The 12,633-nt window shown below is 39.9% G+C and overlaps 1 protein-coding gene across 1 annotated transcript in view; it reads left to right on the top strand.

The window, feature by feature from the left end:
• The window catches only part of LRPPRC (leucine rich pentatricopeptide repeat containing), a 108,925-nt gene extending 97,366 nt beyond the window's left edge, over positions 1-11,559 (top strand). The window contains exons 33-38 of the mRNA XM_077749196.1: positions 2,029-2,168; positions 2,305-2,420; positions 4,937-5,011; positions 6,854-6,938; positions 9,123-9,265; positions 11,402-11,559. Coding sequence (XP_077605322.1) covers positions 2,029-2,168; positions 2,305-2,420; positions 4,937-5,011; positions 6,854-6,938; positions 9,123-9,265; positions 11,402-11,458 — 616 coding nt within the window. The 3' untranslated portion in view covers positions 11,459-11,559. The remainder of the gene's footprint in view (positions 1-2,028; positions 2,169-2,304; positions 2,421-4,936; positions 5,012-6,853; positions 6,939-9,122; positions 9,266-11,401) is intronic.
• Positions 11,560-12,633: the final 1,074 nt, after the last annotated feature.

Genomic DNA, 12,633 nt, shown 5'->3' with positions numbered 1-12,633 from the left:
TGGGGTTTTGGGGGAAAAAAATTTGAAAAAAAAATATAAAAAAAAAAAAAAAAAAAGAAGGAGCATTATCTCAAATACCACCTTTTAAAGCCTTTCTTAGGCTATTAGAAACCATATCAACGCAGAGGAAATATTGATGCCAGTTGTTCATTGTTCTCTAACTCTTAGGGAATAATTACGTGTTACAAAATGTGTGTTAGCTTTAAATTAGACCTTAGAATGACATTTATCAAATTTTTCAAAATTGTAAAACTTTCTCCACGGTGGTAACTTTCCTCATGCGTACATGCCAGGGCCTTGTGTTGAAACACTGATACGAACGTGAAAGTTCATTGATTGTCAGCGACACTGAGGGTGACACCCTGCTAGAACATTGTAAATGCAGAGGGACAAGCAAGCCTGTTTAAAATAGTAGGCATTTCTGTTTTCCCCACTGTCCTTCCCATCCATGCTGGCAACACGCACGCATACAAAGCGAGGCGTGTAGATGTTGTAAGAAATCAAGTACCCTGCAAAAATGCTTCCAATTAAAAGACGTTTGATAGAAGGTTCTTTTACCATCATCTCTGGATTCCTCATGGAGATTTGCCACTGTGGCCATAAATCAAAACTTGATTTTTATTAACCTCGCTAACAAAGTACGTTGCTTAAGTTAAAGATTCATAGGATCATTATGAAATTGACACTGTCCATGCTTTGTTCTTGAGTAGTTAATCTCACATACAGTTGGTAGGTTACGATAATTAAAATGTAATGTTTGTTTTTGCAGGGTCTTTTGTTTGTTCCTATTTCTTTGGGCAGAAAAGCTGTGTTTTATTTTTTTCCTTTTAAAATGGTCCTGCCCCCCGGACCTCCAAGATAGAACTTTGAATTTTCCCTTAATAAGAGAATGTGATTGGGATGCCTGGGTGGCTCAGTCGGTTGAGTGTCCAAATTTGGCTCAGGTCATGATCTCCTCGCTCATGAGTTCGAGCCCCGCATCGATCTCTGTGCAGAGCCTGCTTTGAATTCTGTGCCTCCCTCTCGCTCTCTGCCCCTCCCCCACGTACACTCTATCTCTCTGTCTCTCAAAAATAAACAAACATTACAGTTTTTTTGAAAAAATAAGAATGTGCTTATTTTAGGTTAGAAGATTCAGGAAATCATTCAAGTAAGATCTGGATGAATTTTAAAATGCTACCATATAAAACAGTTTTATATGGTATAGAAAATGTGATTTTATTCACTGTTCAATAACTATCTCACTGAAACCCGTAAGAAAAACTTAATGTAATTGGGTGTTCATTTTTATTACAGAATTCTTATGTGTTAGGTAAGAATTCCAACATAAAGCCGCTTACTTGGATTCGCACTACCATGTCATGACTGTCAAATATCGGTTAAGGAGTACCTTGACCAAAGAAAGATAATCATACAGATCAATTTTTATCACAACTTGTTAAACAGGGCCATGTAATTGATTTATTTTTAGTGTAAAAGTACTTTTTTCTGAGAATTTAGTATAAATTGATTATTTTTCAAATGTTGTATGATACCTGACAAAAACAAGTTGATGTGACTGGAGACCTTTGAAGTTGCCAGCAGCAACTCACAGAATCCTGGGGTGTGATGCGATTATCTTCATCTCGTACAGCAGGGAGCCTTTGTAGGTCAGAAAGCCAGAGTTAGAGCATTTAAACAAGTTTCCAGTTGGCACCCAAAGAGCTGCAATATTAAATTAAATATTTAAGGTAAACTGTTTTCTTAAGTTACTGTCATTAGTTAGCTATTTGGTCTTGTCTCCAGAGCAGCGTTTTACAATAAGCAGCGGCTTCGATTACTAGAGCATAGACTGCCTCGTGATTGCTCTTGTGACCGAAATGTGGGGTTCAGCTTGGCCTAGTGATTTTTATCTGGTTAGTTGTGAATCTGTTTCCTTTTTTCCTAAAGTATTTGTGTGAATCTCTTAAGTTCTCATACTAAAACTGCCTACACAGCTAGTACAAAAGCAGATACTTCTTTAATAATTTGTTTTACTTTCTTTGACAGCAATAACATAGATGTTGCAATAGAAAACATTGAGAATATGCTTATTTCTGGGAATGAGACCGTGAAACCCCAGTACTTTGGCTTGACATACTTATTCAGAAAAGTAATAGAGCAGCAGTTGGAACCAGCAGTTGAAAAGAGTAAGTGAGCCGTTCTCGCTAAAGAACACAGAAGTGCGTTTTCTCCCTGGTGAGGCTGGACCACATTTCTTTGGTGGATGAGTTATACCACTGTGTAAAAAAAGGTTTTTTTATTTTACCTGTTATTTTTTTTCAGTAAGCATCATGGCAGAGAGACTGGCCAATCAGTTTGCAGTTTACAAACCTGTCACTGATCTTTTCCTTCAGCTTCTGGATTCAGGCAAAGTGGATGATGCCAGAGCTCTCCTACAGGTAATGAACTCGCCACACCTGGACAGTGGGGCTTGTGGCTTATGGGAAGTAAGTTGAGAAATTACCCGACCTGAGTGTAGGGTAGAATACCGGAAATGGAGCATAGTGTGGCTAGTACGTTTAAATTCAGTCTGAATCCAGGTCACATGACAAGGACTGGCTCGTAAAGCTGGAGGTTGCTGGTTTTAAAGACGCCAGACTGGACCAGGACTGCCCTTAGGTATAAGGGGGAGAGAGGGAAGTGTGTTGCCGAATGATTTAAAGACAAATGTTTCTGTGCAGATAGGTAGTGCTAACCATTCCTTTGATTTCCTACTTTAATTTCTCTAATGCTCTAAAGACCGCATCACCATGGCAACACAGTTTGCAAACAAAAAGTAGGAAATGTTTGCTTTTCAAGTACAGCTTCTCACTTGAATACTCAAACATTCTCAGTGCCTTATTCAAGGTTTATTAAGAGTTGAATTTGCTTTCTATTCACTTGTGTGTCACAGACACATTAAATGACAAATGCAGGTCTCTGTGGCCCGCACTCACAGTTAAATTAGCAATCTTCAGGGAAGGAGACAACTGCATTCATGCCATTTTAACAGCACTAAATATAAAGCTGTGCCAAGTGCCGACAGAACGGTGGGTGATCGGAGCTGCCACTGGCAGTGTACACAAACAGGCACCGCTGGGGGGCCCTTCCCAGCAGGTGGCAGTCAAACAGTCCCCGTGATCCCGCCAACGGCCGTGTTTGTGTACAGACTCCCCGTGTCAGATTGAGGCCTGGGACCAATTTCTGGTAGTAAATAGTATTATATTCCATTCCATTTTTACGAGCTGCGAAACAGATTCAGCAGTAGATAGGGAGCGTGAGACCGGGCCCCTGCGCTGGAGCTCGAGTGCTGATCCCGAAAGTTCATCTAGTTTAACAGCAGAACCCAAGCCATTTGTAGAAGGAGCTCTTGAGAAATTTCTCTGTGTGAACGTTTTGCAAGAGGTGGAAATTGGCACGTGCCTCTAAGGCTTTTTTACTTTTTGTTCCCGGACAGAGAGAAATTCCACTTAATTGGAAATGTTCTGGTTTGGTTTGGTTTGGTTTGGTTACTTTTTTTTTTTTTTTTCCCTTCTCCCCATCCTCACCTTTTTTTTTTTTTAAACAGCAAAGGCATTTGGTCATACGTAGGGATTTCAGGAATCTTTTCATGATTTTGTCTTGCTGCCTTTAGTGTTCAAAGTTCCCACCTAAAAGAAAGAAACTCTCAAGCTTTCTCTTTGTGTGTGCACATCTGTACATATCTAAGTGTACCTACCAGGGGCGTATGTGTCTCTAATTATACACGCGATAGTAGTCATTCCGTTTTAACACACAGCGTTGATAGTTCTTTAGAAAATGGCACTTGCCGTTTTATCTGCCAGCTTGTCCTGAGCCATCATCGCACAGGCTCTTAGCGGGCACAGCAGCCAGAGGGTGGGGCGGGGCGCGACAGGACCCTTGCCTCTACCCTCGGAGCCACGCTCGCACAGCCACCTCTCCAGGGCTCTTGGTGGCAGCTGTACATTGAGACATCGGCCACAGTCTCTTCACTGTCATCCCCTTCACCGGACGGACGCTTCGGATGATAACCCTTCACCCATGCGCTACCTGCTTGTCAAACAGTAAAAGCTTATTCTTGCCGCGGTGAAGAATACTTTATTCACAGATGTCGAAAACATCAGTTGACAATGTAAATGCTCTGTGTGTCCCCAAAAGTTCTTTTTATACCGTTCGCTTTAGTATTGACAGTGTTTTAAAGCTTTGAAAGAGCAGGGTGCTCTTAGAAACTTAAGAGAATGACATCCGTGATGAGTGTAAACTAAAATATTGTCTTGCCATATTTGATTTTACTATAGCATCTAAGATGGGATAGACACTTGATTTCTCTGGTCTGTCATATAAACTTTTTTTTTTTTTTTTGAGTTTAACTTTTGTCTCTTTCTCAAGCGCTGGCTGTCTGTTGCAATGAAAGCCTTTTATAAAATAGAGAGATTGAAATCAGTCCTTTTGTATGCATAAGTGTAGGTAATTATACTTTAAAGAGAACTTGCTTTGTACATTTTAATTTTTATAAAGAAACGAGCAGTTATCTCCCTGACACCTTATTAAATGTATAATTAACCTTATGATCCCTAGCTCACTTGTGAATGCTTGGCAGAATAATTGGAGAGGAATAGTGCTTCTTTTTTTTCCTCTTTCTTTGCAGTCCTAAACCTTATTCTGTGGTTGTTGAAGCATTGGTTTAATTTTTCCCTTTTCTTTTTAAACAAACTTTATACTCACAGTGCCAAGGACAGCTCTTCACTCACAAAAGCTTGGCATAGCTGGAGTTTGTTTTCTTTTCTTGCCTTAAAAAAATGGGTTGACAATTAGGCCTTCCTATTGGTAATGACACATTACTGTATTATTGTGAACTTTGTTAATTGGAAATATTCACCTTGGTCTCCCTGTTTATCAAAAACCTTCGCTTACTGAATAATATTTCAATTTTTAGAGATGTGGTGCGATTGCTGAACAAACGGCCATTTTCTTGGTGTTCTGCCTTAGGAATTCTCGGAAGCCAGGAAAGGTACTGTGCGCGATTTGCTGGCCACTCAGGGAGCCCAGAAGCCAGTCTTGTTCAGGGGCCTGAGTTTCACAGAAGGGCTTGTTGGTGCGGTACCTCACCGTAAAAACATGACAGAGACAAGATTTTGCTTGTCTGTTCCTGTTCACTTTCTTAGATACTAAGACAGAGTCAGTTCAGGCTCCTTTTGACCCGGAAATGCAGAACACGTTCATGCAGTGAATCCCCTGTTCACGTAGTTGTGCATGAAGAGCCTCAAGAAAGGGCCCCTACAGGGGCGCCTGGCTGCCTCAGTCGATGGAGTATGTGACTCTTGATCTTGGGGTTGTGAGTTTGAGTCCCACACTGGATGTAGAGATTACTTTTTAAAAAAAAGAAAGAAAGAAAAGGCCTTAGGAAGATAAAAATCCTGTTGCTTCCGTCACTTGGTCCATGTAACAGTGGGAAGCACTACAGAGGGTGAGCCGAGTGTCTCCGTGCCGGTGGTTACTGCCAGCCATTTCTCAGGTCCAAGTGGTCAGGTGGATGAGCCACGTGGCTTTAAAATCGGCATGTGCCACAAATTAATGTTCTCAAACTATATAGTTACCTTATTTATGCTAAAAAGCTACGTGTGTGTGTGTGTGTGTAAAACAAAGTCAAGTCCTATTTTTGATGTTAAAAGAAATAAATAAAAATACATTTCCAAAAAATTTTGGTGGATTTCACCTCTGAGCATCATTGTTAGTTTATTTGGGCACATATAAAGTTTTAAACCCAGTGCCAGTTGTAATGTTTGTTTTATGCAAAACATTTAGGTTTCTAGTCTGAGGGGTCTAGTTCTCCTTAATTTCCCTCCCAGTAATACACTGGTTTTGGGGTGTTTTTAATTTTACCCAATTGCACTTTTTATCTCTTACTCATATTTATTTACAGCAAGCAGCTTTTCAAAAGTACTTATTAGTTACTCTTTTTCCTTTCAAAGAGACTATTTTTTTAAATTTGTAATTAAAAAGCATAAGAAATCTAAAAAGCACTTTTCACTCTACATATGGGTCTGTGCCCACATGCCAAGTACCTACTGCCTTGCTTGGAAGACGGACAGCAATCATACAGTATTAAATCTGTTGAGAACGTTCTTCCCAGGAGACTTTAAATTGCAGGAAGTCCTGGAAAGATGCAAGTCCAATTACATAAATTGAGAAAACATATAAAAAGTGAATTACGATTTTTAAAAATTCCAGTTACAGTGTCTGCCTGTTTGACAGTGGAATAATTAAGCCAGGTATATATAAAATCCATCCTTGATTTCCCCGACAGTATTGGAACGTGTTTGGTTACTCACTAGGGAGTGACAGGTCCGTCTTCACTCTAGGAACTAAGTCCTCTGGTGTGTCTAGATTCTTCTGAAAACAACCGAGTAAACATTCCAGTGATATCTGGAAATGCTCTGTTTGTATTCAGAGCACGAAAGCTTCAGAAGGCCTGAATTCTTCACATTTTATGTAAAAATCTTGGCACCTTAAAAGATATAGTTAATATCTGTGTCTGCTCTTTAGGGTCTCCCAACTTTTTGGTAAGGTTACTTGTTGACAAAAGAAGCAATCTTCATGATATTTTAGAAAACGATTCATAGAAGTGTAAATGTAATTTGCATTAACTTTTGAAAAATGCTTGTTTGTTTTGGATGTAAATTATCAAATCAATAAAATACTAAGGTATACTAGAAGGGAAAAAAGTTTATTAGATTGAATAGGCAGTTCTGTTCTAATTGTTATGAAGATTTTCTGATATAATGTATGTATCAGTATTTTATTTCACTCTTCTTTTGAGTTGCGGTAACATTTCCTGTATTTCATTTCCTAGGCATCAACTCTGAAATCTTTGTTAGAATTGGTTCCTGAGTTAATTGAAAAGGAAGAAGCATACACTTCTGTCATGAAAAGCTATGGTAATAAGTTTAATCTGACTATGTTATTTAAGTGATTTAGATATTTGTAGTGTAGTCAACTAAGTCTTTGACAGTAATCCTAAATATCAGGTTATTGTGATATCAGTAATTGACTTAGCTTTATAATATGTCTTAAAAGGACATTTAAGAAAAATAGGTACTTATTTGTATAATTTTAACATAAAAAAGTATCACTGGGCATCTTCAGAGGGGCCCAGCTGTGTTAAAGAGGATCCCGGGCTCCTGGAAAGACTTGGAAGTCCACCTGTGTGTACATACTGGGAACCAGTCCAGTCTCTCAAGGCCACCTGAAACAAAACACGAAATGGGCACAGAGTTGAGACTGTCACGTGACTTGCCTTCTTGCCCCTTCAGTATCCTCCCCACCTGCCTGCATTTGTGAAATAACAGACCTCTTCATTAAAGTGGGCCCTTCGATTTTACTTTAAATCACAGTTGAAATTCCAGTCTTTAAAGCACTTTGCTCCCTGATCGCCAGCTCATCACACATGAAAGGGAACCAGGCTAAAGTTTCCTCGGTAATCAAGAAAATGTAAGCATTTCATTTCTAAGTGATGATCACCTGTCCACCTGCCACCCACTGATCTGCTCTTAGAAAGAATTGCTTTGTTGGTTGTCAGGACAACAAACTGCAGTTAGAATTAGTGGGTTGATTTGGTTCTTCGTTTCTCCCCACCTTACAAGGTGACCATGATCTATTTCAAAATAGAGGCAATAATCACAAAACTTCTCAAAGTTCCATTTGAGGGATTGGGAGATGTTAAATAATGACTGGATGCCACATAATAGTGTCAAACTGCATAAAACTACTAACTTCTATAGTCCCACTTGGGAATTGGGACAGGAAAGAGCAGGGAGACCATGAAGGTGGTAAAAGGCAAGATGGAAGAGTTTTCTGACTAGCTTCCTGGAAGATGATAGAACTTGACAGCGGCAGGGAAAGGGTTCGGTCCCTGAGGGAGGATAACAGAGGATTTATAGATAGGAAATTGACTTCACCCAAACTGCAAAGATCTGTTCAAGTCCAGTAAGAGCTGATGAGTCATCCATGCTTGCTGCGTTTTGGGAGGTCCTGGGATTGATCCCTGCACTTCTGGCCATCCTGGAGGCTCGCCCTGGTCATGCTGCATTTGGGGTTGGTTATACAACACTGGTATAGGGTAGGGGATTGTTAGGCGTTTAAATGTCAAGAGTTGAATTACCAACAGTAATTGTTAGCGGGGACCTTGTAATCTCAATAGTAAACCTAAAAGTAAAACGTCTACACATCAGCTACAACTGAAAAGCCAGCTAAACTTAACTCCTGGGCTACTTCATCATCCATTTAAGTGAAATATTAGTGTAACCCGTTAATGTTATGCAGATGTGTATAGTTTTTTTATGTAAATTGATTCATGTATTTAGATTATTTTTGTCATTGTAGCTAACTATATATCCCTCATTTGCTTAGTTTACAATAGGAGAAGGTATTGAAAGTCTTTTTGGTGTTGTTTACCTGATGATCTTCATCTAGTTTTCCACCTAATTTACATGACCCTCCTCACAACAATCCTGAATTAGNCATGACCTGAGCCGAAGTCGGATGCTTAACCGACTGAGCCACCCAGGCACCCCTAGATTAGCTTGATTTCAAAGTGTTGTTTAAGGGGCACCTGGGTGGCTCAGTCAGTTGAGCATCCGACTTTGGCTCAGGTCATGATCTTACAGTTTGTGAGTTCAAGCTCCGTGTTGGCCTCTGTGCTGACATCTCAGAGCCTGGAGCCTGCTTTGGATTCTTTCCCCCCACACCCCCCCCCCCCACCCCTACTCACCCTCTGTCTCTGTCTCTCAAAAATAAATAAACATTGAAAAAAAAAAAGTTTAGTTTTAAGCAGAAGAGTGTTGAGTGGTGTATGTTTACTTTGGTTTATGGTCACTAACTATCATGGGTCTCTTAATAGCCCTATTTGTCAACTTCTTTTTTATACTGAATTATGCTGAATTAGAGGTGTGGGGAAGAGTGAGGGAGGGAACTGGTAGTTTCTGAATATGGCTTTTTGCTGAAAGTAGTTAACTATTCGTTTGCCTCGTGATAAAGGGATTTGGGAGTCCCTGAACAGCTAAGTGTTTTGGGAAGAGGGGACGGTAGGTGGTCTTTATCTATGATTAATATCTTTTTTTCAGTCTTAGACAAGGATGCTGCATCTGCTAAAGCACTGTATGAAAATTTGACTGCAAGGAATATAAAATTGAATGATCTGTTTCTAAAGCGTTACGCAGTTTTGCTGAAGAATGTTGGTGAACCTGTCCCTTTCACCGAACCCCCTGTGAGTATTTCTTAATTAAGGGGAAAAATACCTCTACAGATTTATGTATGCTTCATATTAATGTGTAAAAAAAAATAAGTTGAATACTTAATTACATGAGGATTAGATCTCTGTGAAGAACCCTCAGGGGAGGGCTTCAGGAACGGAATAGTCCTGCAGTGGGTTTGGCTGTGGGAGAACATAGCCCTCTGGGGCTGAGGTTTGAAACACAAGGTCAGTCTCAGACCTTCAGGTATAGGTATGGATTTATCAAATGTCCTTGGGGCAGTTTTCTCATCATTTCAGCTTGAAATAGGATTTAATGGCCTGTATTTCAGTAGCCAAGTATATTGTATCCCTATTAATTACTTGTTCATTTGAAACAAGTTGGTTTTTATCTCTTCATCTAGGAAGGGTTCTTTTTTTATTGAGGTATAATCGACGTAACCGTATAATAGTTTCAGGAGTACAACCTAATGATTCGGTGGGTTTTTTTTATACTGCAAAGTGATCAGCTCAGCAAATCCATTACCACACATATTTATAAATGTTTTTTTCTTGTGATGAGAACTTTCAAGATCTACTCTCCTAGCTACTTTCAAATATGTGGGGCACTTGTTTGGCTCAGTTGGTAGACCATCTGACTCTTAATCTTAGAGACTTGAGATCAAGCCCTGTGTTGGATGTGGAGCCTATTTGAAGGGAAAAAAAAAAAACAACAATGCAGTATTATTAACTATAGTCACTGCTATGTATTGCATCCATGATTTAATCATTCTATAACCAGAAATTTTGTGCCTTTTGACCCCCTTCACCCACCTAAAGCAACCACCAGTCTGTTCTCTATATCCGTGAGCTTGGGGCTTTTTGTTTATTTTTTTATTTTTGTTTTATTTTTTATAAAACAAAATAAAATGAGGTTATATAGTATCTACCTTTTCTGTTTTATTCCATTTAGCTTAATGCTCTCAAGGTCCATCCATGTTGTGGCAAATGGGAATTCTTATTGTTTTTATGGCTGAATAATAATCCATTGTGTGTGTCATATATATAATGATACGTACATCACATTTTCTATATCCATTCATACAGTTGTGCACACTTAAGTTATCTCCATGTCTTGGTTACTGTAAATAATACCGCAGTGACCATGGGGGTGCAATTCTTTTCAGATTGGTGTTTTTTGTTTTCTTTTGGTCAATACCCAGTAGTGGACTTACTGGATCATATGGTATTTCCATTTTTAGTTTTTTGAGGAACACCCCGCCCTCCCATACTGCCTTTTCCATTAGCTATGCCAGCTTGCATTCTCACCAGCAGTGCACAAGGATTCCCTATCTCCACGACCTTGCCAGCACATATTTCTTGTCTTTCTGATACTAGCCATTCTGACAGGTGTTAGGTGCTACCTCATTATGGTTTTGGTTTCCATTTTCCCTGATGCTGAGTGACATTGAGCACCTTTTCATGTGTCTGTTGGCCATCTGGATGTCTTCTTTGGAAAAATGTCTATTCAGGTCCTCTGCCCATTTTTTGGAAAAAATGTCTATTCAAGTCCTCTGCCCATTTTTAATCAGTTGCCCAGTAAATTTTGTTTTGTTCTAATAAGAGAAAGCATACATGCCAAATTCCTTTATATTGTGTCATTAACCAGCAAATAGTGCACCATGTTTATTTGAACCTTCCATACCCAGGCGTAAAACCTGTGTGCACATACGTGTGCACACACAGCGGAGACTCTTGGTGCTGGCTTTAACTGTGAACTTGGGGGCCCTTGAACTGGTGATTTCATGAATAGAAAGGAGTGCGGATGGGGCCCCTGGATCATAATCTCAGTTCAGGTCATGATCTCACGGTTTGTGGGTTCAAGTTCCACATTGGACTCTGTGCTGACAGCTAGCTCAGAGCCTGAAGCCTGCTTCAGATTCTGTGTCTCCCTCCCCCTCGCTCACTTGTGCTGTCTCTCTCTCTCTCAGTAATAAATAAACATTAAAAAAAAAAAAAAGGGGGGGGTGCAGAGGCTTGAGGAGACAGCAGCTGCCAGGGGCTTGGTGGTCTTTACTACCAATTTGTAGCATCTTGTGACTTCTGAGTTTTGTGCCATCAGCTCTTGCCAGTGACGACACCTGTAACTTCCCTCCCTTTTTGTCTTAACAGGAAAGCTTCGAGTTTTATGCAAAGCAGTTAAAGGAATCAAAGGAAAATTCTTTGTGAAATAAGCAGCCCTACTTTATTTTGTGTGTATTTGTGATTCACTGTCTAAGATGTTATTTTTTAAATATATTTGAGAGGACAGAATAAATAAATGAAAAGTTTCTTTGTGTTTTTTTTTTATTCATAATGTATATGTTCAACACCTTACTGACAACAGTGGTGTGCACTTAGTCACTAGACTTTCTTGGGGGGTTTGCCTACAACATAAATCTACGGCATTTTCTTCATGGTGTCTGATGTTTGAAGCCATACGTTTTCAGGTTTCTTCTCTCAAAGACTCTTGATGTCCCCCCTGTTCTATTTTGTTCATTATTTTCATAAAATGTTATTCTCTTATTTAAGGCTTGCTTGTTAATATTGTTTTATCTGAAACTTCTGGAGCTAGACGAAATGATGCTCAGTGAGCCTTTGAAGGCTTTACTTATTCTACGATAGGAAATTGTCTTCATGTGTGAAACCCTGCGTGATTTCCCAGTTTTGTAAACCGTTGGCCCTAGCAGCCATGTTCTAAGTCCTTGACCACTCGTTTGCTGGTGAAAAGCAGAAACTTAGACTGTCGCTTGCCCTCGGTTGGGGTGCTCTTTGCCAACACCGGGGCACTCCCCACTCTGCTCTCCCTTCTACCACGGAGAGTTCCGAGGGCCTCTGTTCACAGACGCGTCTGAGTCCTGGCCGCAGCTTTAGTCATGAAGCCGAGCAGCGCGTTTCCTCTTGTCTTGGCTTCAGGTGTTTGTTGGCATAACATCCCATGCCAGGCGTGTTACTTCATACTCATTCTATGAATGTGTGATTTTATATAGGAAGGAAATCGTGGTTTGCATTCAGTTTAGTCAAAGTTGTCCCCAAATTGGTTAGTAATTACTGTAAAAGAATCCAGTCTGTGTCGTGAAACAGTGTACTGTTACGGAAATATCTTGATATGTAACAGTGACCTATTTGGGGATTAGGTAATTACCAAGAAAGCTGAAAATGTTTTATTGGAGGTTTATCCTCGTTTTCGTGTATTCCTTCTCCCATTTGAAATCAGTGGTTCTCGCTATTTACACAAGGGGAGACCTTGCCTTGCAGGAAGTAAGCTGGCCTCATGCTGGTTGTGCTGCTAACCAGAGTCTTAATTGAACCAGATATCCTTCATCGAGAGCCTGCAAGTAGCTTCAAAGAGGAGGCTGATGGAG

Source organism: Crocuta crocuta, unplaced genomic scaffold, assembly GCF_008692635.1.
Source record: "Crocuta crocuta isolate KB4526 unplaced genomic scaffold, BGI_CrCroc_1.0 scaffold118, whole genome shotgun sequence".
In the NCBI taxonomy this organism is placed as follows: domain Eukaryota; kingdom Metazoa; phylum Chordata; class Mammalia; order Carnivora; family Hyaenidae; genus Crocuta; species Crocuta crocuta.
The sequence above is the reverse complement of the archived record's forward strand: the minus strand, read 5'-3'. Positions and strand labels throughout refer to the sequence as shown.